The sequence below is a fragment of the Fulmarus glacialis genome, unplaced genomic scaffold, assembly GCF_000690835.1.
Source record: "Fulmarus glacialis isolate BGI_N327 unplaced genomic scaffold, ASM69083v1 scaffold9326, whole genome shotgun sequence".
Lineage (NCBI taxonomy): Eukaryota > Metazoa > Chordata > Aves > Procellariiformes > Procellariidae > Fulmarus > Fulmarus glacialis.
In genome coordinates this window covers 41931-69847 of record NW_009218738.1, presented here as the reverse complement: position 1 = coordinate 69847, position 27917 = coordinate 41931, and the positions used below count along the sequence as shown (strand labels likewise).

Here is a 27917-nt window from a genome sequence, read left to right as displayed (position 1 = left end):
GTGGGCCGTGGAGCCGGGCGCAGGACGGCGCTGCTGTGGGCAGTCAGCCCTCCCGCCCAGAAGCACCCCGCATTTACCTCACCCAGGGGTGCCACGCTCGACCTTCGCCCAGGCCTGTTGCCGCAGCAGACGCCAGGCGCGCCTTGGGCAGCCTGCCGTAGGCCCGCGGTGCAGCTGTCATCTCGAGCTGAGCCGTGAGACCAGATGAGGCTTCCTTTAAACTTGTTTTGTCGTCAAATAAAAGGCAGAGCTGTTTCATTAATTGCTCTGGCTAATTTTATCTTTCCAAATTCATGCAGTGCTTATTGCTCAGGCTGCGTTGCCAATGTATCTATTGCTCCCTTGTTCTGAAAGCCCTGCTAAATTGCACATGCTCTTTCTGCAATATTGTTTCTAAAGGCAGGCAGTATTTTTATTTAAATTCTTTTGAATAATAACAATGTTGTAAAAAAAAAAATTAGAAAAAGATGTTGAGAATGTGCATCTGCTTTTGCATCGCTTTATTTTTTAGATAATGTAAGTAGTATGTAAACAACATTTGGATTTCACTTTAGTAAGTGGAAGCACAGTGGCTTTTAGTAGCTTAAGGGCTTGTTCTGTTCCTGACTCTGCTACTGATTTGATTTGTGACTTTGGGCAAGTCATAACACAGTCAGGTTTTAAAAAAAGACCTCCAGTTTAGGGGGCTTGATTTCAGGCATTTGGGGCTCGATTTTGGTGAGCTTCCAGGCATTCACAGCCCCTATGAGTTTCAGTGCAAGGAGTAGGTGCTGCAAATCAGGCTGAAGGTGTCTGACTCTAAGCCGTTCAAGCCTTTAAAATTGACCTTGATACTCTGGGGCTTCTTTTCTGGTGCATGTGATTATTCTGGACAAAACGTTTGATTGAGGAGGTGTTTTAAGAGCCATACGTGAGCGGGATAAATGTATGGGTTGTAATTTTTGCTATGCATTTACATATTACTATAATGAATACAAATTTACTTGCTCTGGTGAAAAAGACAATGTTAAATCAGAAGAAATCAGCGCTTACATGATGGAGGCAAGGATGTCAGTTTTGAACTGAGGCAGCTTGAGTCCTGTTACAGCTCTGCCACAGGAGGACTATCCCTGCAGGTCACTTCGTTCACGTCAAGGGTTGGGGATTCTGCTGAGGCACTTTGAATCGGGTGCTTGGTTGCCTGGGGATGGTTCCTCCGAGAGACAGGCCAGTCTGCCTAAAATGGATCAACCCCTCAAGCACTGATCTTTGCGGACTGAAGAGGAGTCCCAGGGTAACTTGTCTCCCTGCTTGGGTGACTACCTGCAGGGGGTGAATTGAAAACTTAGCCCATGAGTGATGAAAATGCTGAAATACTATTGCTTCTGGCTTGAGTTGGAGATACTCACTGTTAAAGAAAGTCAGGGCAGGAGCATCTCTGCTTGTGTTCCTCATATGGAAAACGAAGCTTACCTGTTTCAGCCCTAGCTTGGCATACAGGCCATAATCTTAATATTGGAAGTTAACTTAGCTTTCATTAGGGATGTGCCCCTAGAATCAATTATGGTTTCATTAGATTTATTTCCTCTGCAGGCTTTTAAAATATATCAGAATTAATAAGTGAGGAAAAGTGAATGAAAAAAACCCAAATTCAGTTATGGAGAAAACATTATTGTTTAGCAGCTGAGGTGCCTATGTCTGTACCTGGTTTTTACTTCTGGTCTTCAGTGTTCATGAAAACAAGCAAACAAAAATTAACTTTGAACTCACAAGTTAAATAAAATATGTGGCCTCAGAAAACCTTGCTCTCTACTGGGTGTTTCTACTGAGGGAAGCCTCCGTATAGCACAGCAAATTCAGCTGTTGTCATTCCCATCTGAGAGGCTGTGAATAGCAGCAGAGCATGGTCTGGGTGATTTGGGTGAACTGGCAGAAAGCATGGGATGGCTTGGAAACATCTGTGTGCACTCATCAGTGTGCTCAGTCACACTTCAGCAGCTCTGAAATAAGTCCCATCGTTTTAAAGCAGAAGGGACAGTATTTTGACTAATGAGGTTCACCCAAGCATCTTGACTTTTCTGATATAAAGAAATTGTCAAGGAGTGTGTTTCCTTTCAGTACATTGGCACTTGAGTCTATGAGTTGGGACTCTCACAGTGTCTCTGGTTAGTGTGTCTGTATGGATAGCCTGTTATTTGTGCCTTCAGAAAGATATCTGTGCTCAAAACTTGGTCATTGAACAAGGGGCTGAAAGATTAATCTTTGATAAATCATAATTGCTTATATAAAATGAGGACATAGTTATATTATTAGTTTGTAATGTAACAGAAAAGGCAACCTTTTCAGTTTACCATGCATCAACACTGGGATATTTTTCACGATCCAACAAGGTGAAGATGGCTTTTTCACTTGTCTCACCATGTTTTCCTGTGTAGATGTTTGACTATGGTAGAATATTGCAGTAGGTATTTTTGTCTTCAGAAAGGTCGGAAGAATGGTGGTTGTACTGAGACCATGGTATCAGCAGATACCAAGACAAAAGCAACAAAGAGCACATCACGTTTAACTAGCTAGACAGATGCCAAACTACCCCCAGGACAGGAAGTGGTAATAAAACCCCTTCTTCACCTCCCCTTTTTGTTCCCCAATTCCCCCTTTCCATGCCACAGTGCTGAAGTACTGCATACTTCGGATAAAGTATAACCACTTAAATTTAAATAAGATGAGCAAAAAGAATGGTGTCACTGTGATCAAATAGTTGTTGCCTAATCTTGTTGGTTGCAAAAAGAGTAAGCCAAGCCATTGAATTGTACCTCTGGAACTGAGAAGGCTGATGTTTTTTTAATATTTACTGTGGTTTGAAAGTCATATTATGTAAAAACTGTCAGATTGAAGCTTGTCAAATAGCCGTATCCTCTGGCTGCAAAACAGAACGGCTGAATGTCAATCGAGCACTTCTGCTGAGTAAACCAGTGGAGCTTTCTAATGTTAGCTACCTGCTGAGGTTGAAAGATGCAGATGTATCATCAATACTCTCTTCCCAAACACCTTCCCTTTCCTGTGTCTCTGTTTCATGCACGTGTTAGGTGATGTAGGCACCAAGCTGAGGGCTCACCTCCTATGCCACTTGACTGGGTTTCGTGTAGCTGCAGGTGCCATTATGTTATTGCAAATAATTTATGTAAAATGCTTTCTCTCCATGCCACTTTAGCCTCATACTCAGAAGCGGGAGCTAGGTCCATGGGAAAAGAGAAGGGCTTGACTTGCCGTTCTGTATTTCTGTCTCTTTTTTTAATGGAACAGGCATAGAGGGAACAGACATATACTTACCAGTGTTGTATAAAGTAGGGTAGATACCCTGCTGACTAAATATCCCACCAGAAAACTGTTGCTGTGATCTCTTTAGAAACCATCTCACAGAATTTCACAGGGAAAAGTGTGCTGGTTGACTTTTGATGGTGGAAAGCAGCTGGTGAAATGTTGCAGGGCCAATGCTACTGTTGAATTTTTGCAGAGCACCACGTGAGGGGTCATCCAGGAGCAGATCTGTGGTGGAACGACATGCTGCCTCTCAGTGACTCTTTGTTGCAAATACTGGGTTTGATTCTGGTCTCACCTTCACTGGAGTGAATTGTCTTTGTTGAAATGAAGAGAACAAATCTGGTGTTAAATTAAAGGAAGAAAAGCCAGAATCAAGACCTTACCTTTTCAAAAGCCATAGAAATTGATTGTTGTGATTTTTTTTTTCTTTTGAGTTCTGTTGTACATTACATTGTTGTGGATTTTCTTATCTCTTCCTACCTGTAGTGTGAAGAATTTGCATTTTTATTTCCCCCAAGGGAAATGTATGAAATGCTTTTAGTGTTCCCAAACCTTTGCTCTGCCCATCAACTTCAACATCCTTTGTCAACCTTGGGATGCTTATAACTTAAGTAAGGTCAGCAGATGTTACCGTGGATTTTTTACTTCACGAGCTAAGGAGGAATTAAATTTAGCAACTGTAGCTGAGATTCTCAGTGATTTACAGTATTAACTAGGAGGTGAAGTTTTTCTGTAGAAATAACAAGTCCATAGGGACTGAGTTAATTCCTGTTTTTCAGTGCCGTAACCCAGTGTGATCACTCTTCAATTCTGCATTATGGTAAATGTGAGTCCTGGCACTGATCGGTATTATCTTTTCATCTGGCGTTTGGAGCTTTGGTAGTGGTTATTTGTCTGGAATGATAACATTTGTTGACATTAATTTATAATGAAATTATTATTTAAAAAAGGGAAGAGCAGTCTGGTTACCTGCATCTCTATGCTCTTGATTTTTTTTTTTTCCGTTCGCACCTGTAAAAAATAAAAGTTATTTGATAAGGCTCATTAGAAGGTAACTGATGTTTCTGATAAACCTCAAGTACCATTGTAATTTTGGAGAGATTCATTATTGTGTGTTTCTGTTTATGACAGAATGCAAAGTCTGGCGAAATCCTTTAAATCTGTTCAGAGGAGCTGAATATAATCGGTAAGTACTACAATTCAGGGTTAAGGACCTTAATTGTACTTTTCCATTAATCTAATTCAGATGGAAAAACAAAAACAACTATGGACACAGGTGCTCATGCCAGGTTTTTCTGTCATTTGTAAAATGTTTCTGAATGGAAATGAATTTAAATTCATGCTCATGCACTTGTTATTTCTGCAATTTTTAGTGACCTTATAAAAAAATGGAAAACCTAAGTGCGGTGTACCTGGTACTGTTAATATAGTAATTCTGTTCCAATCAGTTATAGCAAACAACCTAATGAATTATATCTAGGTTTCATGCAGTATTAATGTTTGAATATGTGTGTTACCAATTTCTAGTGTGTACTTTCCAACATCCTCATTAGCTTAGGTTCAACTACTGTCGCCCTATCACAGTACAGTGAAATGCAATGTATGTTGGTTCGGAGATTGGCTGGGTGAACTTAGTAGGCTATGCCCATCTCTAACGTCTAGGATTCTTTTCTAGATTCATTTTGCCAAATGTGACCTCATTAACCAAAATATCTCTTTGTTGGCATGTTTGCAGGTATACATGGGTAACAGGGAGAGAACCTTTGACTTACTACGATATGAATCTTTCAGCACAGGACCATCAGACATTCTTTACATGTGATACGGATCATTTACGGCCTGCAGACGCTAGTAAGAGACCTTGTGAACAACTGTTTTTGCTAATAGGTTAATGATTGTTTTAAACTGATGTAAGAAAAATGGAGTCGGACATCAGTTCTCTTGGTTAGGTAAGGAAAGGCAAAAGTTTGATTGTGCCTGGAACGCTGTTGCTGTTGGATTCGTAGTATTCTAGATCTGAACAAGGATCTATATAGGTATAAACTATCTAATTTGTGTCTCTATTTTGTTCTACTTTCTTGTTAAAGTCATTCAAGGTACCACTTGCAAGTGTAAAGACTTGTTTTCTCCTCCTGTTTCTTGCAGTGGCTTCAAACATGTATAGCTTAATTTGCCTCCAGCTGCAGTGTAGTATGTTGAGTTACATTATCCAGGTCCCATTTAGTCTTCACTGACAGAAGAGAGAGAGCTTATGTAAAACTTGTGTTCTGTATTTCATTCCCTGATGTGGTTAGAAGCTCTGTAAAAAATGGGAACAACACATTTACAGCTGAATCTGATGTAAGCAGCTTTAGTTGTATTAAGCCTTTATTGTTAAGTCCACCTGCAGACTTTGGTTCTGCTAAAAATGTACGACAATGATTTCGATCATCAGAATTTGCCTCTGAAGAGACAAATCTTCTTTGCCTCTTGGGAAAGGAGAGAGAGTGTCAGTTGGGTGCTCCATTCTGAGGGCATAATTACAAAGGAGAACATACCGTGCTTTTTTGACACACGATAAACATGAATCCTATTTTCTGAACTCAGTGGGCTAATTATGAGGCGATCTGATTAGCGTGGATGTTGTTTCCATTTAACATTTACCTAAAGCAACAGCACAGAAAGGAACTAGAATAAGAATCCCAACTATCCTTGTATTCTTTTGTGCCCTGTGGAATCTACTTCCCCAAGAGGAAAAAGCTGCTTATCACCTCTGTATGTGACAGTGCAGATGGCATGATCTCTCAGCCAGATTTTCCCATGGAAAAAAGTTTAATTAAATGACAGAATAAAGCTGAGTATTTGGGACAAAAGCTCATGTTGATTATGTATCTTTTGAGTGATCACTGAGCTCTTTGAAATGCTCTGGAGTGAGTCAGGCTGAGAGCAATAAATTCTGTTGTTATAATGCAGTAAATTCTCCTTGTTAACGCTGTAATGACTGATATGCCCCTGTTCTGTTTTTTTATTGAATAGTAATGCAAAAAGCCTGGAGAGAGAGAAACCCCCAAGCCCGAATTTCTGCAGCACATGAAGCTTTGGAATTGAATGAGTGAGTGACAACAACATTAACATTTATTTCCTGTCATTTAAAAATCCATTGGATGATAGCTTAAGGCAGGGGGATTGCTACAGTAATTTTTAACCATGATTACAGGCCTGTCACAGGAAGGCCTACGATGGCAGGAAAAAAGCACAGCTGCATGTTGTGCTAGCCACCCAGAAGATCCTTAGGGCAGTGATGACAATGGGAGTCTTCCCACTGATGGCAGTGGGCTTTGGATCAGCATAGTGAAGTGTTAATTAAGTTGCCTCCTGATGAGCGTATGAAATATGCATTTATGGGATGGAGAGTTCCCTTTTGGATTTCTCAGTCGTCCTGAACAGAGGCAAGAAAGAAGGGACTCGTAAACACCTTCTGAAATACTAATTTCATAGTGTGAGAGAATATGATGTAATTTTCTGGGACTTTCGGTCTTTGAATCCATTATTTATTTTCTCAATGAGAAGCGTAGTATTCTGAGATCCCACAAAAAACTCAATGCTGTGATGCTTTACTGGATGGCAAACTGTATAAACATTGCCGAGGTGCATAAAGTGGAGAGAGTCCCTTAGGTTGCTGTCAGAGATTACTGCATTCTAGAATTTCATAAACTGGTGCCTTATGGATTGTCCTTCACGTGTTTCATCAGAAGGAGAAAAAGACTTGTTTGTTCCTGGACAGCTTTTTAACTGAGGGAGCATGTAGCATAAAAGGCTTTTGCAGAAGTGAGCTATCCTGTTCTACTCACATATCACAGAATCACAGAATGGTTGAGGTTGGCAGGGACCTCTGGAGGTCATCTGGTCCAACTCCCCTACTCAAGCAGGCCCACCTACAGCACGTTGCACAGGACTATGTCCAGATGGCTTTTAAATATCACCAAGGAGGGAAACTCCACAACCTCCCTGGACAACCCGTGCCAGTGCTCAGTCACCCTCACAGTAAAAAAGTGTTTCCTGATGTTCAGAGAGAGCCTCCCGTGTTTCAGTTTGTGCCCATTGCCTCTGGTCCTGTCACTGGGCACCACTGAAAAGAGCCTGGCTCCGTCCTCTTTGTACCCTCCCTTCAGGTATTTACAAGCATTGATGAGCCTTCTGTTCTCCAGGCTGAACAGTCCCAGCTATCTCAGCCTTTCCTCATATGTGAGATGCTCCAGTCCTTTAGTCATCTTCATGGCCCTTCGCTGGACTCTCTCCAGTATGTCCATGTCCCTCTTGTACTGGGGAGCCCAGAACTGGGCATAGCACTCCACATGTGGCCTCACCAGAGCTGAATAGAGGGGAAGGATCACTTCCCTCGACCTGCTGGCAACACTCCTCCTAATGCAGCTCAGGATACCATTAGCTGCCTTCGCGGCAAGGGCACATTGCTGGCTCATGTTGAACTTGGTGTCCACCAGGACCGCCAAGTCCTTTTCTGCCAAGATGCTTTGCAGCTGGGTGGCCCCCAGCAAGTGCTGGTGCCTGGAATCTCGTTTTTACCCAGACCTGTTGTTTCCTGTTCCTCAGCTGATGACTTTCTGAAACGCAACTAGAGGCAGCTGCAGCCCAATTCTATTTCTGTATAAAGAAGAATCTTATCAGCAGCGTGCTTTGTATCGGAAAGAAGTCAACAGGCTATATCCCACTTAACTTCAGCTGCTAAAAATGTGGCCATCAAGTTTAAAATAGTTGCCTGGGCTCCCCCTAAAGTCAATGATGAGAGAGGCACCTCCATTCAGCAGTTCACCCTATTCTTAGAGAGACATTTAAACATGTGAAATGAATGGTTTTGTGAAGGTGCTCCTTGATGGAGGTGGAGGGGCACAAATAATTAAGAGATGTAAATTAGACAGCTAAAAGCTGGATGAGGTGACTCCCACTGTGCATTTCACCTTTCTGTGTATTCCTATGGCTGCTTTTCTGTTTTGGGGGGATTTTTTGTTTTGTTTTGTTTTTTAATCTCTACAATTACGTTCATAATCTGTTCTTTGCGTATGGCAAGTGTTATGGGTCTATTGATTCTTTTCAGACCAATACAGTAATGGAGACATTTTGTGTTAAAACAATAGTGCATAAAACTAGTCTTGGTTTCCAGAAGGAGTTTTAGTGATGTAGGCCATGACTGCTTAGTGAAACAGTGCTTTACCTTCTGGGACAATTGTCAGTAGGTTTACTCAAGTGGCTGAGTGATACAGTACCTACAAATGAGATTCATGGTCTGGTTGCCAGAATATTTATTCGTCAGAATAGTTCATCAGAAAGGTATATGGACAAAGCTCCATTGCCTCTGTATTGATACATCCTTGCCAGTCTGCATGTCTTTGTATAGCTTTTACTTCATGCAATTTTCTCATGGTTTTTCCTCTGATATTTTTGCAGGTGTGCTACTGCCTATATTCTCTTGGCCGAAGAGGAAGCAACAACGATTGTAGAAGCAGAGAAGCTGTTCAAGCAAGCTCTGAAAGCTGGAGAGGGCTGTTACAGGCGCAGCCAGCAGTTACAGCACCATGGTGCGCAGTATGAAGCCCAACACAGTAAGTTTCTTCGGAGGGAATAGCTGTTTCTAAAGGGACAGAAGTTCCAGGGAGTTCTTTGTTTTTTGCTTTTTTTTTTCCCCTCTCAGACCTATGTACTCAGTATTTAACATTGGCTGGAATATGGCCCTAGAGCCAGACTACTCGGTTTCAGTGGTTTTGATTGATTCTGTTGCTGAGCTAGCAGTGCTCAGATTACAGATGCACCTTTCCTTTATCATGGTAGAAAATATGTAGCATGTACTTAACAGAAAAGAAAAGGTAGCAGAGCCAAAAGAGATCTGATATTCAGAAAATGCTGGACGCTGTTTTAGGAAGTTGCACTGAAGTGCCTTTAGCCATTTTGAAAACATGGGCTCATGTTGTGAAAAGGCAGTAAAGAATGATGGAAACAGGAGTGAAGTGATGTTTTGCCAACTTTTTTCCATCAGGTATAAGGGTAAATATGTACATTGTTCTGTGTAAAAGTTAATGAGACCCATTAACCAGTATGACATTTGAAAAGTTAGTTGCGAACATTTAAGAAGGTCACAGAAACATAAAAATTAACAACTGAAATAATGCAGTGCTCTAACTGAAAGTCTAGATTTTTATTGTTTTTTTTAAATTTTGAATAAGCAGATTTAGCTGCTGTGCTGATATTTATGAGATGCTTCTTAAACCTAAGAAAATACATGAGGGTTCACTGCCAGTAAATGAACAAAAGATAAATAAAGCAAACAGTCTAGGTTATTTCTAGTCTACAATGGATACCTCAGGCAAAAATAATACCAATTAATTACATAAGTACAAGTACTAACATACTTTGGGCATCTTTGGGTTTCTCAGGACCTGAATTCACAGCCTCTGGCTATCTCACATAATTTGAAGATTGCTGATAAAAATTGTACATAGTGAAATTGTCTGTGATCTCTGGTTTCAAAAGTGTATGCAAGTCTATACCTGAAAACCTGAGGTTTATAAAGCTTGGGGGTAGTATTTTGAACATTTGTTGGTTATAAAATTATATTTAGGATGATTTGCTTATTTTTGGAGAAAATAAAAATGTAGAGCAGCTGAGCCCTTGAAGCAATTTTCAGGCTCTAGCAAGCTTATGGTTGTCTGTGAAACCTTAATTTGTGCACTCAATCCATCCTGAGCGCAGAAAATGACAGTGATTCTATGAAAAATACACAATAAGAGTAATTAAACACCGTCACAATGCTTATGTCCAAGATAACCTGGTTAAGTTTGTGCAGGCAAATGTACGTATGGTATTTTTGTAACCTGCGTGTGCTAGATGGCTACTGTCATCATCAAATTTGACACCCTGAACCTTCAGTATCACAACAGAGGAAGCAACCAGTTGAATTGCAAAACTAAGTGCATTGCCACAGAGCAGGAAGGACTGAAAAGTGCCTGCCAGCTCTGACTGCAGCTTCAGGAGGGGCTAGATCGTCGCACTTCTCTATGCCACTCCCCTTGATAATGTCAGTCTGCATCCCCAGAAGTTAGAGAAGTTGCAGCCTCAGATGGTGCCTTGGATACAGGGGCTTCAAGTAGGATTGTCTTGATTATATGCTGGACTTCTGCATGATTTACAAAGGGGGAGAGCTCAGATCTCTTTAGAGAGGAAGGACCATGTGTTGCAGTTACTCCATGGTTCTGAGTTGTCTGTCATTCCATTTCTGGTCCTTGAAGTTGACTTCGGGGTGAAAAATAGGCATTTCATCTTTTACAGGTGAAAAACACTGTGTAATTTCTTGAACAACAGCTCTCTATTTCTGTTTATTCATGTGTTCATCTCCTTCATACAGTATTCTATGTTAGACCATGAATTTTAAGAGTAAATAATGACTGAGTACCCAACTTAACCTCTTTCAAAAAGTGCTAATTTATAGAAAGCGTGGGCAATCTTCCTTTTAAGGTGGCTCATGTTAGTCACCCCAAATCATTAGTCACCTCAGAAAATTTTGGCCTGGAAGGTTACCTTGATTTCGTAGTAAGTAAATGCTTTTTGACCATTCCTTCTGAAAAGAAGCTTGGCCTGAAATGTATACCTCTTAGTTACACCACATAAACATGTTGAAACAGATGTAACTAATAAATTGTTTACTAAATATACAGGAATCAATATAGAGATAAGAAATTACATAATATAAAATATAGCTAAAGAAATTCCTTACCTCCCTTATTTATTTTTTCTTCTGAAGTCAGACTTTCAACCTGCTGCGTAATCTATCTGAAAATTGTAATCACAGCTTTAAAACAATTTGTAGGTACCTGGAATGTTTTCAGGGCACATCTTGTTCTTATTATGAAAGACTTGAAAATGTTAGGCACAGACTAAAATCTTTACAGACTGCATACTATACACAAAGATAATTTGTAGCAGGTGTCTTATATTTTCATGATATAGTAATTTTATAGATGGTTAGCTGTCTGCTCATTTCCTGTTGGTCCAAAAGCATGCTAAGAGTTCATATTGGAATTACAGGGAAGAGAATGAGAAATGAAACGAGTAAGAATTCTACAAGAGAATAATTATTGCAGCTGTTTAGTTTCTGTCATCTTTGCTGTTAGGGCATCTTCCAGCACAAAGGACTGTCATATCTGAAACATGTTAATTTGCCATCCATAATTAGCCGTGTGAGGAATTTGAAGATGATAACTGGGTAACAGGTAAAGGCTCTGTGTAAATGGAAAGTTCAGGGTATACTTCTTTTTTTCTAATCATTAAGAAAAAAGACTGTTAGAGGATGAGGATTTGTTTTGCTACATCTCCTGTTAACAAGCATGTACATCATAGCTTACAAAAAAGGCAGGATATAACGTGCATTTTCATGGATGCTCTTGTCTTAACTAAGTATGTGAATTGGTAAATAATTTAATGCTGTGTGCGTGACCACAGAGTTTTGTGCCAATGTTAACTTCATAGGGGTTCTTGCCTCACTTGATTACTTGATGGTCTATACCCTATAGCGTTCTCTGTACCTTCAGCTCTGCTTGTATTTCATAGGTATAAGGCCAGCCCATGGGTCCTTATTGATACCACTTTGTATCTGGAGTAATTCCACTGATTTCAGTGATGTTATGCCACATCTAAATCAGCAGAAGTTGGTAATTTTTTATTAAAATTATTGTGAAAGCATTGATGTAGTGAATAACAAAAAATGGCAAGAAAACTGTTTCCTTTTGTGTTGGAATATTAAATAAACCTTTGTTTTACCTTTTTTATCTTAATGCTGTTTCTTTTTCCTCTTACACAGGAAGGGACACCAATGTGTTAGTTTATATTAAGAGGAGACTGGCAATGTGTGCAAGAAAGCTGGGAAGGACCAGGGAAGCAGTGAAAATGATGAGAGATGTGAGTTTGGATTTGTTTCGCATGTGATACTTAGATAATAGTAGCATAGAAACGATACGTATTTGCTTACAAGTTAGCATCTTTTATGGAGCACTGCTGATAGTAATTTTGTATGTGTAATGTACATAAACGATCTCTTAACTTAATCTTTACAAGGTTGTGAAAGCAACACTATGAAGTCATAAAATACCAGATGGACAGTTGCCCATACAGACTGAATTTCCCATCCTGGTACATGTGCAATGGAGTGCAGTCCTTAATTATTTGATCATGAGGTTACATAACGTTTTTTCTGAAGCACGTAATGAATGCCACTAACTTAATAAACAGGTCTTAAGTATTCTGTTTCCTCCTTGCGAAGCTGCAGTTTGGCTCTGTGCATTGTTTACGTCACACTATTCACTCCTGAGGATAGTGTTATTTATTCATGCAAAACCTGTTACTGAGAAGTCAAAATCAAGTAATTAATCTATAATGAACTGATTTCCCTCTGATGTGGGGGATGATTATATCCCTGTTTTGTAGGCAGGGGAGCTACCAATGGTAGTCATAAGTCAGTAAGCTACAAATCGGAAACACCAAAGAGTAGCTATTTTGGGGATGGCAGGAGGGGCAGCTGTCCGCATAAGGCATTGCATCTGTTTCAAGTATGTAAAATGCTTAAGTTTAGAAATAGCTGCGAATGCCCGGCATTTCTTCAAGTGACATCCCCTGGATGCAGATTAGGAACACAGTTCTTTGAGGTGGTGACTTGCCTCACCCGAGGTAGCAAGTCTGTGACAGAAGGAGGAATGGAGCCCTAGAGCTCTGGGCAGAGGATAGTAAAACTGCTTACCGGTTTCCTGTGTTGTCCTTTCTTACACTTCATTTTCCAGCTCCCGCAATAGTGAGGTAGAGGTGAATCCAGCAAGATTCTCCAAGAGTTCTCCAAGTTAAGCTGAAAGACCTAAATTTTAGATGCACAAAATGGAATCCCAGACCAGAATGAAACACCTGTAAAGTGTGCTTTAGGCAGCTCAGATGAATGGTCCTGAAACCTGCCTAGTGAAAAGGGAAATTCTCGCTGCAAGTCAGTGGGAATTTTAATGTAAAAAGGCAAGTGACTTTCTCTGGAGCTTAGGCACTTTCATCAGTGGCAGTAGGGCCAGAATGTCTGGAATCCAGCACCCAGCATCTTCTCCTGGAACTGGGGCACCCATGAATATTTTTTTAAAACATTGAGCAGAGTTCATTGTAATAATGCAGGTCCTTATCCCAAATAATACCAGATGGCAAGTGGTGAGTAACTTTGTTTCCTGTCTCTAGCTGGGGCTTTTCAGGCACACAACTATTACTCCCTAGAATCACAAGGCTCTCAGACAAGGGTGTTGAAAAAGAACTTGTCAAAAACCCAGCCATTGTATAGCTAGGAGTGTGAGAAAGAGGGACGAGGAAGAAAGACCTGGTTTTGCAGTCTTGTGGTCAGCTGGGAGAATGTTGATTTCAAAAATTTGTTTTCAGTCCAGTCACCTCCACTGATTCTTCATGAATTTTGTTACACAGGCACTCTGGGACAAATACTGAAATGTTTGGGGACAAACATTGGAATTCTAAGTTCTGGCATTAATATACAAGAAAGATAACATTTTGAATTCCACATTCAAATGTCACACATCATAATTATGGCCACTTCTGGAGCTTGCATTGGGCTGCTGAATGTGTTTTGTGATTTGTAGATAGGGCTACATGGAACAGATACTCTGTGAAGCCTTCTGCTGCTGATATTAATATGTATGGTTAATTGTGTATGCAGAGAATTGGATTCAGGGACTTGGGTGGTCCATCTAGTCCTAGTTTTTTTATGCAAAGTGAGACCCAGAATGCTTTGATTGTAATGAATGGCTTATTCTGTCACTAGAGAGAAAATTGTAGGTCACAACTCCAATACACTGGGAGCAAGAGTAGGGTCAAGTCAGCTTTACAGATGCTTTTCTTAGACTGACTTGGAGCTACTTATTTCTGATGAATGCATATCCTCCATTTCTTCATAGAAGACGTAAATAATATACTTATGAAGAAGTTTGAAGAACATGATTGTGTCATTGAAGGTTTCTATGTGATTGATGAGGGAGGAGATGAATTTATTCACCCTAAAAAGAATATGAAGAATATGTTGGCTGGGGACTGCTGACTCTAGCAACAGGGGACAGAGGGCGGAGGCCCTGTTTGTGTTTGAAAGATTGAAAACAGATTTCTCAAGACATGGAACATGATGGGAATGAAGTGTTAAGAGGTTCATGACACCATCTGGGAAATATGATTGGGATGTACTGAGTCTTTGCCACTTTGAAAAAATAAAATATTTGAGAGTGTTTAATTCATTGCATATATGAGGCCATCTTGAGGACATTACTGTTGGTTTAGATTGTCTTACTTGAATTTTATGTACGAAAAGACTGAGATCCTGCTTAAAACACCTTGATGGAAAGAAAATGAGTTGTTGGTGACTTAAATAAGATTTTGATTTTATGGTTATATACACTGCTGATAGGAAAATCATATTCTTTAATATTGTATTGAAGATATTTAAAACCAGTTTTTTTAAAATTGTTTAAAAAACTTTTAAAACAGGTTTTTTTAACTTAAAAAAATTGGGTAGGAATTTCTGTTGCTTCTGTGATTGATTTTGAGGTAGTATTTTGTTTCTGGCTTTGCTGCTTGGATGTCATTCATTTAGCTGAGTTGAATTAATGAGAATTACGAACCTGTAATTTTCACGGAAGCATGTAATTGAATCATACATAGGTGTTGCTTTTGCTTGTGTTTCTGATGATAATTATTTACTATATTTTGCTATAGAAACCAGCAGCTGTCACTATTTGTATATATTGGGTTAACTTATGATCTCATTTTGATTAGTATATTGTTGGAATAACTCCAATCTAGTCAACAGAGTTATTCCAGTTTTATTCCTGTTTATACAGAGCGTGATATGGTCTGTGAGGGAAGTAGATCTCTTTTACTGTCTCTGAGGAGAAAGTCTACAATGCTGGCTGTTTTATTTGTTGTGCTGATTATGTTAGGAGGATTTAAACTAGTGTGTTCTAAATGATGTTGGAAAATCTGGTATGTGCGGAGGTGAAAGGCCTTAATGGTGGCTGTGGGGAATCTTCAGTATCCCTTCATGTTGAATCTTTATTGTGGACAATGTTGAAAGCCGTGTAGCTACATTCTGAGGAGCAAGGGTAGCCTTTTGTACCAGCTGCTCTCTGTCTGCTCCTTGTGGATTCCCTCACCATGACAATGGAAGAAAACAGAAGCGTGCTGGGTTTGTGTTTCATGTTTTTCATTGATTAAAAACAGAGAGGGTGTGGAGGGTATGCAAAGGCACTTCTCTCTGTACTTTGCAGGTAACAGGATCAGTGACTGCACTACTGAATTCAGGGGCAGACCGACACAGCATTTCCCTTGACTGGGTCACTGGAGTATCCAGGTGAAAGTGTACCATGCAAGAGAGTGAATTGTCAAATTAATTTGAGCTTCTTGGGATTGTTCTGGAGAACGTTTGGACTGTGGAACAAGCTTTCATTGAAGGGTGATGTATGTTTAGGAAAGAGAAGGGTGACAGGCAGAAGGTGTGCTAGTGGACAAAGTGAACAAAAGCTCTTAGTTGCTTCCTCTTTCAGAGAGAAGATGAAAGAAACTCACTCTAGAGTGTCTTTATCTCCTACCCCATGGCCCTGCACTCCCTTGAAGATTTCTTTGTAGGCTTAACAAGTATATGTTTCCGAGACACAGTGGAATTGCAACTTGCCCTATGCTTTGCAGCTTTGTTTAGAAACAAGTGAGGTTTAGGGAGAGAAGAGACTCTCCCAGGTCTCTCCTCAGCTGTGGAGAAGATCAGAAACCAAAACACTTTTTAAGGGTCAGAAAAGTACTTTTTATTTCTGGGATCAGTCATGTCTGCTGAGAAATTACTCTTCAGATCACAGTAAAGGACCTAGAAGTCTACTTCTCTGCACCTAGCTCTAAGAACCTTGTTGAGGATATTTCAGTTGGATGTGTTTGTGTGTTCATCTCGGTGCCCACCTGCAGTCTCTAAATGCATATTTTAAGCCATGGGAGACACTAAGGAATTGTCAATACCTAAGCAGATTGTATTGTTAGAGTGCTGCATGCTTGTCAATGGGCTGCATGATAAGTTGTTTAAATACCTGAGCATTTAAAATGGTTTGAGAGGTTATGTCACCTGAAGGCTTCAAAAGGGTACTAACCCATACTAAAACAATTTTAATGAAATGGGTGGGTTGGGTTTTTATCTTTTTATGACCAGCAGTATTAGTGGGTTTTACTGGTATGATGGTTCTGCAAATCTAGCATACTTTCTTGGCAACCTCTTTTGCTGGGCTTTGAATTAGGTTTTCTGTTCAATATTCTCTTGAATTCTGTATTCTTGTATGCATTGCTGATTGGCTCTCAGGTAATGGGAATACATAGCCAGGACAGTGTTCTGCACCTTGAATTCTCAAGCCGTGTGAAAGAAAGAGTACTAATTGCTAATAAAGATGTTATGATCCCTAGCAACTTAACACAACTTCTGCATCGGTAGCTACTTGCATCAGTAGCTACTGTCTGTCTCTCTCAAATACTTCTGTGCTTGAGGCAAGCATTAGTGAGCCAGATTCTTTGGCTTATGTTACACAGGTCAGGTTAAGCAGGCTGCTCTGCCTTGAGTGGGATTCCAGCTTTATTAATATCTGTAGCAGTTATTTAAAGTACCATTTATTAAAATTTGAAGGAAGAGTACTTCTTAGTTAAACAAGACCAAGAGTTATCTCATAAATTTCAGAAGAGTGCTACACTTGTGAACAGTGACATTTGCCAATCTCCACCACAGAGTCGTATCTTCAATTAATCCTTATTCTGGCATGTAAGCTCTGCAATAATAGCAAGTGATAAAAATGCTGATTTTAACATTTCCATATGTCTCTATATTCAAATGTGGTTTGGTTTGTCACAGATTCACATGTTATTGGTAAGTGGGAGGGGCAGGTTGGAACATCCTTCATTTGAATGGGCTCTTAAATAAAATGGAGACTCCTGTGATTCCCCTGATGGTGTTTATCCCTTCCCTTTATCTGCACATGACTCAGACCCCTCACTTTTTGTCATGGCTGTGATCCTGTGCAAAACCCTCAAAACCTAGAAATTTGGTGACTACTACCTAAACCAAATAATAATGTTTCTCATATAAATTACGGGTTTCCAATGCTGTGATTCTATTAAGATAGAATGTAGTCTTAGAATATAGTCACATAGTCTTGGTAGGAGCCCTGGTAACTTGGACTCCTTTTTGTCTGCCCTTTTGCATCGCTCCATGTTCAGGGGCTTTGTATTGTTTTTTCTCTCCGGAATCTCCTAGCCCATTTTTGAGCTACTAGGTCATTTCCTCACTTTAATTTCATTTAAAAATCTACTTCTAAAAATATGGCAAAGTTTCTGCAAAAAGTACTTTGGGATGGTGCAAATAAAGGAATGTTTTTGAAGAGGGCTATGAGTAATGACTTTATTTTCATGCTTTATAAAGTTACTAATCTTTGTAACAAACATTATTATAATTTATCACTATTACTACTTTTATGTGATGTGATTGTATAGTAGTAAATGTACATCTGGAACAACTTGCGCTCTTCTGGTTTCATGCCACATCTGCCTTTAAAATTCTCTTTATTCCTGAAATAGGTGCATTTTTACAACACAGTCCAAATAACAGCATTTTCATAATTACATTCCTTAAAGAACTCAAGTCATAGTCTGAAGGCTTTAATCCTCCAATTAAAAGAGAACACAAAGGCTGCATGTTCTAGCATATTTCCTTATAGCTTGCGTATTCGGTAAGACATTTTTCACTTTTTTGACTCGTTGTTAATCCTACATTGAAGAGAAGTCATATTATCTGTGAATATTATGGAGCACTAGGACTAAACTCATATTTGCCAAATTAAAAATGGAATGTCAGCAAATTTTATACCTGTGCCATCCCACAGTTAGTGTAAACTGGATCTGGGTCTCTTTTCTGACACTCTGAAGTTCAACTATTAGATGACATGTCAAATTCCCTGAATTCCACACATGGATGAAAATATGTAGATCCTACCGCTAATCGTTTCCAAGCTCCAAAAGAACAGGTTCTGGCAGATTTGGCTTCTCAGCTTCTATCCTCTCTGAGCTCTAAAAGAGTAACTGCAGAGCTGCTTCCAAACAAAACAGTGATTATTTGCCAAAAGGAATGTAGCACATAGAGAAATGCATTAAATGTCAGAATCCTACTTTTGCTGTAATTAAGCAGAACTTTAATTCAGGTGGGTCCAGTGTATTTCAGATCATTTTCCAACTCCGAGAGCTATGAGAGTGTCTGTTTATATCACATGAATCCCACTCACATTGAGACCACGCTGGAATGAGTTGCACTTTTAGGACCAGGAGTTAGCCTAATTTTTAAGCATCTGACATTGTTAACAGAGCCTTTTTGTGTGCTAGACTTAGTCTGCTGACAATGTTTCTTCACTTCTGTCCTTGCCAGGTGAGCTGGCCAGGAGAAAAACTTAAGCATTAGTGTATCTTATTAGACATCAGAGAGTCAATGTGGAGTGACATGTTGCAAATGCCTCAAGCCCAGGGTAAGCTTCAGTCAGAGCTTAGACATCTGAAAGCTCAGCTGTAGACAATGAAGCCCACAGAAATGGAGGTTTCTATTTTTTCTACTCAGAAATGTCTTGGAGTTTTGCCTTTTCTACCTTGTTCAGTTAACAGTTCTTACAGATTACAAGTCATATACAAGAAGCAGCTTATGCAAAGCGCTTGTGAAAATAGCAGTGTTATCCATACTGTGTGCTTGATTCTTCAATGGTGGTGGACAGTGGCACCTGGAAGATGGCAGCCTCAGTCATTCCTCTTTTAGGAGGCAAATTTTATGATTTCAGATACCCGCTGCGGGAACAGATACACTAGCAATTAAGGTTGCAACAGTTTCACTGTTTGCATTGAATTTCTCTTGTTTGTTGTTTCTTCATTTTAAGCTGGATTTAGTTTTCATATTTATGAATGCACTTAGTTGAATACATTGATATAAAAATGTTTTTGTTTGTTTGTTGAGAAGATATGAGTATAAGCAGCAATGAATGGTTGCATGCACTGCCCGTAAAATATGTGAGCATGCATACAGCTATAATGCAAATGGAGAATAACTGTGTCAACATCAGGTTATATATAAGATCATTCATTTAGCCACCCCTGTATTCCCTTGAGTCCCATGGTCTAGTCGTAGGCATAAACTGTAGCTTAAAGCTGTTTTCTACGCAAATAATGTATCATTGCTAATTGATGCATGACATTAATATCATCACAGGGAGAATAACGGATGCAACAGTTAAAGCTACATTCCTTGAAAATGTTTCAAAAATTAGATCTAAATGAGAAAATGCTGATGACTGAAATATTCTCAGGGAAGGGAGTCCTCTTCATTGAACTGTTCTGGGAGATAAAACTTGTTGCTCATCCAATAAATCAGATGTGGATTTCCTTGTACCATAAAGCATTTTTTGTGATCATCACGTTTTCATATCCATCACAAAATCATTGGGCCTACACCCTGCAATATGGATTGGGGTGAGTCTGGAAATATGGCCCTCCCAGGACTAGTGATAAGATATCCAATTGTGTCAGACTTATTTCCAGAACTTTTCTGCGAACTTACACTTCCAAAATATTATTTATCTAAAAAATTAAAAATTATTCATTTTCTGCAAAAGCTACTATTTCTGTGTATTTGCAGTATACCTAACGAATCTTTCAATGAAAAGCCATTCCACTTTCTACACATGTGTCTATTTCCCCCCAAACGTGCAGAGCAATTAGAACAGAATATGGGCTAACCCAGCCCCAGGTCTGAATTTAATCACTAGAAAGTATTTTGACCAATACAAGTTCAAAGTAAAATCCTTGTGAACATAGATTTGGTATATGTTCAATAGCTGTTTGAACATCCGTGTATTGAAAGGGAATACATTCATAGCCATGTGGTGTCTGTTCTCATATGCTATGAAAATAAGCTTGGCTCAGTGGAGCACAGCTCTTTCATACCAGCTGAGAAACCAATTAACTGGAATTTTACAATGAAACTTTTAGTCCTAACGAGTGTTTATGTAAAGAGCTTTGGTGAGAAATCTTGAGTGCTGAATTTGATGACTCTCTCTTGAAGGTCTTAAGGTGTGGAGAAAGATGACAACAGAGCCTTTGTCTTTTCTTTAAGTGCAGTGCTTGCCACTCAAATGAAAGCATTTGTCAGGTTACAGTAAAGACGTAAAGAGAATTAAAATTGATAAGCCAAACAATTTGGCAAATGTTATTCTGTAACTTCACAGAAAATAAATCTTTGGGTGCAAAGGCAGGTCTGTGCCTCTTACACTAGAGTCCAGATTAGAGCTCGATGCTGTACGGGTCTGGGGAACTCGAGGGTGTGTTCTTCATCTCGTGTTCAGGGATAATGTGCCCATCTTTACATCTCTGTGTGGAGTGTGAGCCAGCCTCCCTCTCCATCTGCTAGGGAGGGGAGCAGGCTCACAGTCCGCTCTCCGTTGCTTCTCAGCATGACGCAGTATTTGGCCTGCCATGACCATCCAGCAGGCCTATGTTGCAACCTGTGTGGCGTTTTTTTTCTTCCCCAGTGTTTGCTTTCACTATGAGGCCTAAAAGATGACTTGTCGTAATATTCTTCCATCTAAGTGGCTTTACTTTCTGGGAAGTTTCTCAAAAAACGGATTTTTGCTGTGACTGAAAATTATTTGCAGTGAAAACTATATACATCCTAAGATGACGGAGAAATGAGTTCATGTCCTCTCTTTTTTTTCTTTTTTTTAATAGCAAATGTGCTGTCGTTTGTGCACAGTCAATGTTCAAATAGCTGAGTGGCTACTTAGAGGTTTTATTTTTGTAGCTACAATATCAACTGAGTTCATTATAACTGGGTTGGACTTCTTAACATTTGACCTTTCCCAGATGAAACCTTTATTAACACTTGTCAGTTTGGAGGCCTGGCAATCCAGACAGTGACCTTTGTTCTGCTGCTGTCTTAGGCAAGGTTTATCACTCTGACAGAAGCTAATTAAAATAGAAAAAAATGATCAGTGAGTGACGTCAGTGAGAACTGGAGAACCAGAGTGAGAGTTTTTAGTGGCCATAGTGCATCTATAACTAGCTGCAGCTCTTCCCTTTTCTTCACTGATGGAGGGAATGTTATTCTGCCAGCCATTATTCATTCTCAATGAGCAGGGATAATCTTTCTTAATCCTTTGGAGGGGTTTCTTTGCAATATGTTCATTCTGAACTTTAAATCACTATTTATATAGGGCCAGATTCTGTCATGCTTTTTCCTGCCAAATAGTAGCTTCCTCTGTTAAAAATGCAATAGTGAGTAAGGACAAGAACGAATAGAAGTAGGCTTTATGCTGGATCCTTAACTGATTAATCCAACTATGTGAATTTTCACCTGCAGTTATTTTTCTTCATGAGCAATGACTTAAACTTTTTATTTTCTCATCAAATCCTTCCACTTACCTAGATGAGCACCAAGGCCTGCGGCCCATTTTTTGGAAAACTGGAGAAGGAGAAAAGCCTGCAAACTATGCAGTTTTGTTTGTATTCTTTTTTACAGGTTCAGCTCCTACCATTGAAACTAAGAGCTTTATGGCCATCCCCATGCCACTAGCATCAAAAATGCAGCGAGCTCTTTCAGCTGCTGTCTCAGTGATCATGATTCTCACCAGAAATTTATATAATTAATTAAACAAAACACTGTCATCCTTGCTTTAGATATTTTAATAATCCTCAAACTGCAGCAAAGTCAGTACTATCCAGATAGCCAAATTTCGATAGGCTTATCCGTTAAGGTCAGAATAGTTCTTACATTAGCTTATGCCAGACCATTAACACAAGGAAGAAATTCTCTGTGCTTTGCATCTCTGTATACCTTCCTCAACAGAGTGAAGAAGCTCTACTGCATTACCTGTTTCTCATTTTCTAAAGTTCTTGGTGAATTTCCACCCCTCTTGTTTCAATCCTGGCTTATTTTTGTTTATGTTTCCTGTTTGTGAGATTAAGATTTGCTGGTTCTCATCAGTTTCTCTGTTTATATTTTCAAAGGTAGGTTTATTAAGTGACTGAGTTTTCAGGTCCAACTTCCTATTCTCAAATTGAGCAAGGCTGATCTCAAATAATTTTCTTTGCTTGGTTTGTTATAGATTTCTGTTCTCATAAACCATCTCAGTTTGTAAATGGTAGTGTTCCCCTGCAAGTTCCTGAAGAACAGCAGTAATATCAGCTATCCTAGTTCTACATTGTGGGACCTTTTTGTGCTGAATGTACATCGTGTAGGCAGTTAAGGTATAACAGCCATAAAGAGGACACAAGGAAGCAAGGATCTTTTAACACTTCAGTTCTTTAGAGAATCACTCTGACAATAAAAAATATTATTTAATCAATTCTGCAGTAAAAAACATGGATGCTTCTAATAAGTGTGGCTTCAAAAAGGAGATGCAATAGAATATCAGCTTCAGTCATTTAAATCTATGCAGACACTGAAACTGAGGATATCTAAGAACAAATCCCCGGTACCTCTCAAAGGGTTAGTTCATGAAGTAAAGGCATTTACATGTAAAAGGATTAGATTATTTAACTACACATTTCATTCAGTTTGTCATACAAGGTGGATTCTTTAGTTATAGTGTTAGATTTGTATAAACTCTACCTTTCCTAATGTTGCTGCCTTTTCTTTCTTTCTTTTTTTTAATATTGGCCACAATTGCAATTGTGTTCTAAAATATCCATGATTACAAATCCTAATATCACATACTTGATAATATAGTTGCATATATGTAAGCTTCTCTCATTCGATTTTATTCTGATTTTTTTCAACGTATTTTCCGTTTTTTCTACTAATATACCAGAAAGGTGCTAGATTACTTACTGCTGATATACAGGAACTACATTGTTGAAGATTCTTTTCCAGTACAATAAGATAACTCTTCTTCACTTTGAAGAAGCCTGTTAATTGAAGGAGAGTTACGTATTCAGGCAGCTGTGTTCTTGGATTTGACTAATTACATCCTATGCAAAGCATGTCTTGTCAAGAAACCTGACCCAGTGTCCATTAAGAGCTCAGAAATGTCTGAGGTAATAGTGAACTTTGGGAAAGAGCCAAGAACAAGGGGAACTGAGGGGTTTTAACTTTGTGTTGGTTATTTAATTTTGAACAAGAAACCCTTTTCCATGTTAATAATCTAACCCTTTCATATGTTATTGATTTTAGTTGATGAAGGAGTTTCCTCTGCTCAGCATGTTCAACATCCATGAAAACCTGCTAGAGGCTTTGTTGGAACTGCAAGCGTATGCAGATGTCCAGGCAGTCTTAGCAAAGTATGATGGTAAGTTCATATATATTTATATTTTCTTTATATGGTACACACAGAAGCAATGTTTCTAAGCCAAACTCTTAAAATTTAGGAAACATTGTAATTAAGGTGATTGGCATGAGCTTCATAGGTCCCTTTACACAGTCCTTAATCCAAAGATTAAACATTCTGCATTTTTTCTGCCAACCCATGCTTAATTCATTGTACAGGGTAATGGAAATCAATTACTAGCAGCTCTTCAGTGCTTTCTTTGCTTTAAAGATCTTTAAAGATCTTTAAAGAATGACTGTTTAGGTTCTGCAGACTTCTTATTGCATGCTATTCAAACCTTGTCTGAAGAAAGAATTATCAGTTCCCGTGTGGACTTTTCTATGAATGTTGACTTAGTAGCGTACAAGTGCTTTACAAACATTAATTGATTTAACTTCGCAGCAGTCTAGTGAGTAGCAGACTTCATGGCTTATGGGGAAAACTTGGACAGCTCAGAAGACTAGGTGAACTTTTCATGTTAATTGTCAGTATTTTTCAGTAAACATTGGTTTATGCAGCATTACATCACTTTTTATGTTTAAATCACAGCTCCTGCTGACTTCAGCTCTAGCCCTTTGAACTTGAATTAAGAGACACCAGGGTCTCAAACAGAGAAAGGACAGAGTAAGAAGCGCCAACTGGCATACTTTGTTTAATTTAAGTTAAATGGGTTTTCCTTCTATTGTGTAGAAACTTTGTGACAGAAACAGGAATACAATCCAGTTCTCTTGAGCAGCATCCAACGACCTTCACAGTGCCACTCTTCATCCTCTTCCTGCAGTCCCTGGCTTACTCACTATGCACATTCCAAGTTCTGCAACAAGTGAATCAGGAATCCTACAGCCATCAGTTTCCTGTTGTGTTACTACACAGTCCTCAGTCATCCTCAGAAAAATCTCATTCTATGCACTGGAGTATGGCAAGGGAGTTTATGAAAGGAATATTATGTAATCATATAACTAAAAATGAAATCATAACATGCATGACTCAGCTGAATTAAGTGAAACAGGTAGCCTTAATTTTTATATCTCTTAACTCTTTCTCTAGGCTGATCTCATAGCCTTTAAAATGTTCTTAATTACTAGCTCTTACAGCCTTTCTGGTGTTCTTTGACATTTTAAGGCTTGTAACTTCCAAAGTTTTTGAAAAGGTAGATGGACATCACTTGAGGTACTGTTGTATAAATGGCTACCAATATGGGCTCTGGAGCCTATATCCACAGTGCTTTCACCACTCTTTCTTTTTGATTCTTTGAAGGAATTAGCATCTCTTCCAGCCTGCCCTTAGTTGATCTTCTGTCCCATTTGTCTACTGAATTGTCTTCTACTTCTCTTTTGCATGGTCAGTTTCAGCTTTCTATTGCTCCCAGTTCCTACCAAAGGCTCCTTGTTCAGCCAGTACCATTCATTCCCAATTCCATTCTTCTGCCTCTCCTACCTACCTGTCCCAATCTTCTCTTCAGGACAGTGATGGTCATGATATATCTCCTCACCCACTTTCCAACTCCTGTCTTACCAGACATCTTTTCCATCTATCCTTTTCTCTGTGGCTTCTGCCTCCTCTTCATTTGACATTCTCTGCTGCATTGCCTGGGTGCCAAAAAGCAGAACAGTAAGAGCCCACGCAGACAGAGGCTTCTCGCTGTCAGCCCCGGTACTTGGCCCCGTATCATCACATGGAACAGCAGCAAGAGGATGATGCCTAAGTTTATTGGAGTATTGAGATGTGTGTACTTGATGAGCAAAGAATCTTTGGAGGGTATAACCAAAAAAATTGCAGAAGCTTCCACTGAATATGTGCTAACTGTTTTCTTCTAACATCTTATAACTTAGGAAATTAGGATGAATTTTAATGAGACTAGCAATAGACCATTGGCTTGATACTAACACGATCATCTTGCCAAATTTCAGAATCCTGCAGCGGGGTGTGGCAGAACTAAGTTATTTAATGAAAGATAAATAAGCAGCTGATTACAGGCAACATTAGCGATAGTCACTGCTACCAGTCCAGCCTGGAATGTTTTCAACTCTTTCTGGAGTCAAATCATTCTAAGCAGAGATCAAAATGTCACGCAGGCCCTTGAGTGCTGCCATCCAGTAGCAGTAATGACTCTGGGAGAGATCTTGGCTGTGCTTAGTCTGGTTGAAGAAATCTGCAGTTAAAGTGGTAACATCAGAGTCTTTCTTGTAGCTCCTTGTATTTCAGTAATTCCTGTGACATAGGTGTAGATCCCTATGGACTTTATTTTGGCACGTTAAGAAGCAAGTAAATAGAAATGCCCATTTTTATGCCCCAGGCACCTTCTAGTCTTTAATGTAGTTATGAGATAATAGCCCTGGGAGATAGCAGAACTGTGACAGAATAGGGAATTAAGCCATGCCCTGAGATTTAGGACTAAACTCCTGTGCCAGCTCTACTTTTGCATACTAAAGTACTGATCCCTAGTTTTAAACACTACCATGTTGGCACTTTGTGTCATGGAAGTTGATAAAACTTGAAGGTGCGTTTTGTTTTCTCAAAAGCATCTGACAGAGTCAAAACTGAGGTCATAAATGTAACAAATGAGGCTTTCCAAAATAAAACTCTTCTTACTTTGTTTGAACCCATGCAGTTTCAACTCATGGTTTGCCATATATAAACAAAGGTGTGTGTATACACTAGGTATGTGCAAGGACTCAGCAAACACAGGCTTAACCAGTATAACCCTTACAGTTCATGAGTCTCAGAAGGCCCGTCTCAGGGAGTCTCAGCTCATTTTAGAACTCATCAGTTGCATGTGTTGTAGGATTTATTGGAATATAAAACAATGAACTCATTTATACTTTCCTATCTGTTGGTCCCACTCCACTGCCTTTTTTTGACTAAGGCCAAACCTGATTTATTGTATTTTGATAACATATGAACAAATTATTTCCTTGAGCAGTCTGCCCCCACCCTGGGCTAAAAAGTTGGATCACATTATGTGAAACCTCAGCCTCTGCAAGCAGACACGCTGCTTTACCAAAAGCCATGTGTTAAATTGTGTTTATATTATGTACCTGGCAACAGAGCTGATGTCCATACTCATTATTCATGGAAAAACGGCCTCATTAGTGGGAAGGCATGCACTGTTGCTGAGCTACATCATTACAGTTTCAGAGTTCAGTGCCTGTCAATAGAGTGCAGATGACCTAAATACTGTTGAATTCTGAAAGGATTTTTGGCTCTGATTTAACACGTATCCATGTTATTTACAGCAGAAATAGTTATGGCTTCTAAAGAGACTGTTCTTGATGGAATAAGCTTCTGGTATTCATAGCGGATAAAGTTTCTCTGCTCCTCTTTCCTTGCTTTTCCAGTGGAGTAGGTCTGCTTCTTGTGATGCTTAGAGCTTAGAGATTTATTAACTTCCCTGGGCAGCCAGTTGCTTTGATTGTTATTATCTGGTAACCTGGGCATTGTGTGAAAACTCAGACCTTTCTGGCAATTGAAAGTCAGATTTGAAAAGATTGGATGCCTGTGTATTTAGAAATAGCGATGCAGTGGTTCCTCCCTAAACCTGTCCTTGCTTTCCTTTTTTTAAATGACTGTGTTTTCCAGTGAGTCTATAAGCCTTCTGGTTTGCAGGAGGAACACCTTACACAGATTCCCCTTTCACTTATCCCCTTGCAAAGAAGGAGAAAGACCATGTCACCATGTAGACAGAGGCCCAAATTCAGAGCTCTCTTGAGAACATAATTTAGACCAAAGGATACATAGGAAGAAAGCGGTTTTTGAACTTAAAAGGTCTCATTCTGCTCTAGGCTATGACATTTTCTTATTTGGTAACAGCTTACTTCAAAGAATCCTATTTTAAATTAGTGTGAAATCAAAATGCAGGCCTTTGAAGAAACACTTTAGAAATAGTGTCTTCTGTGTCTTGGAATACTTTCAATTTAGTGAAATCCAAACAATTAATGTAGAGAAATTAGTTCTCTAAAATGAGCCTATTCAAGGCTACTCTTCTTTCTCCAGTCCCCCTCTGTCCAATTTCTTCTTGTCCTTACAGATTTTTGAAATGGGTAAATTCTATTTACGTTGAACTTGAAGACATTCCTTTTGTAGAGAGTTGCAGATTAATGAACCAATTGCATGGAGTCTTCAGTTATATTAGCTATGGTCTCCAGGGTTTTTGTGTATATGTATATATTTGAGATCACAGCTCCACTCCATCAGTTT

At 39.3% G+C, this 27917-nt stretch overlaps 1 protein-coding gene across 1 annotated transcript in view; it reads left to right on the top strand.

Moving 5' to 3' along the window:
* The first annotated feature begins 4424 nt into the window (after positions 1 to 4424).
* Positions 4425 to 27917, top strand: part of LOC104078480 (suppressor of tumorigenicity 7 protein homolog) — a 56196-nt gene continuing 32703 nt past the window's right edge. Inside the window, exons 1-6 of the mRNA XM_009580128.1 lie at positions 4425 to 4486; positions 5036 to 5151; positions 6316 to 6391; positions 8743 to 8897; positions 12146 to 12243; positions 23588 to 23702. Of these exons, the coding sequence (XP_009578423.1) occupies positions 4425 to 4486; positions 5036 to 5151; positions 6316 to 6391; positions 8743 to 8897; positions 12146 to 12243; positions 23588 to 23702 (622 nt within the window). The remainder of the gene's footprint in view (positions 4487 to 5035; positions 5152 to 6315; positions 6392 to 8742; positions 8898 to 12145; positions 12244 to 23587; positions 23703 to 27917) is intronic.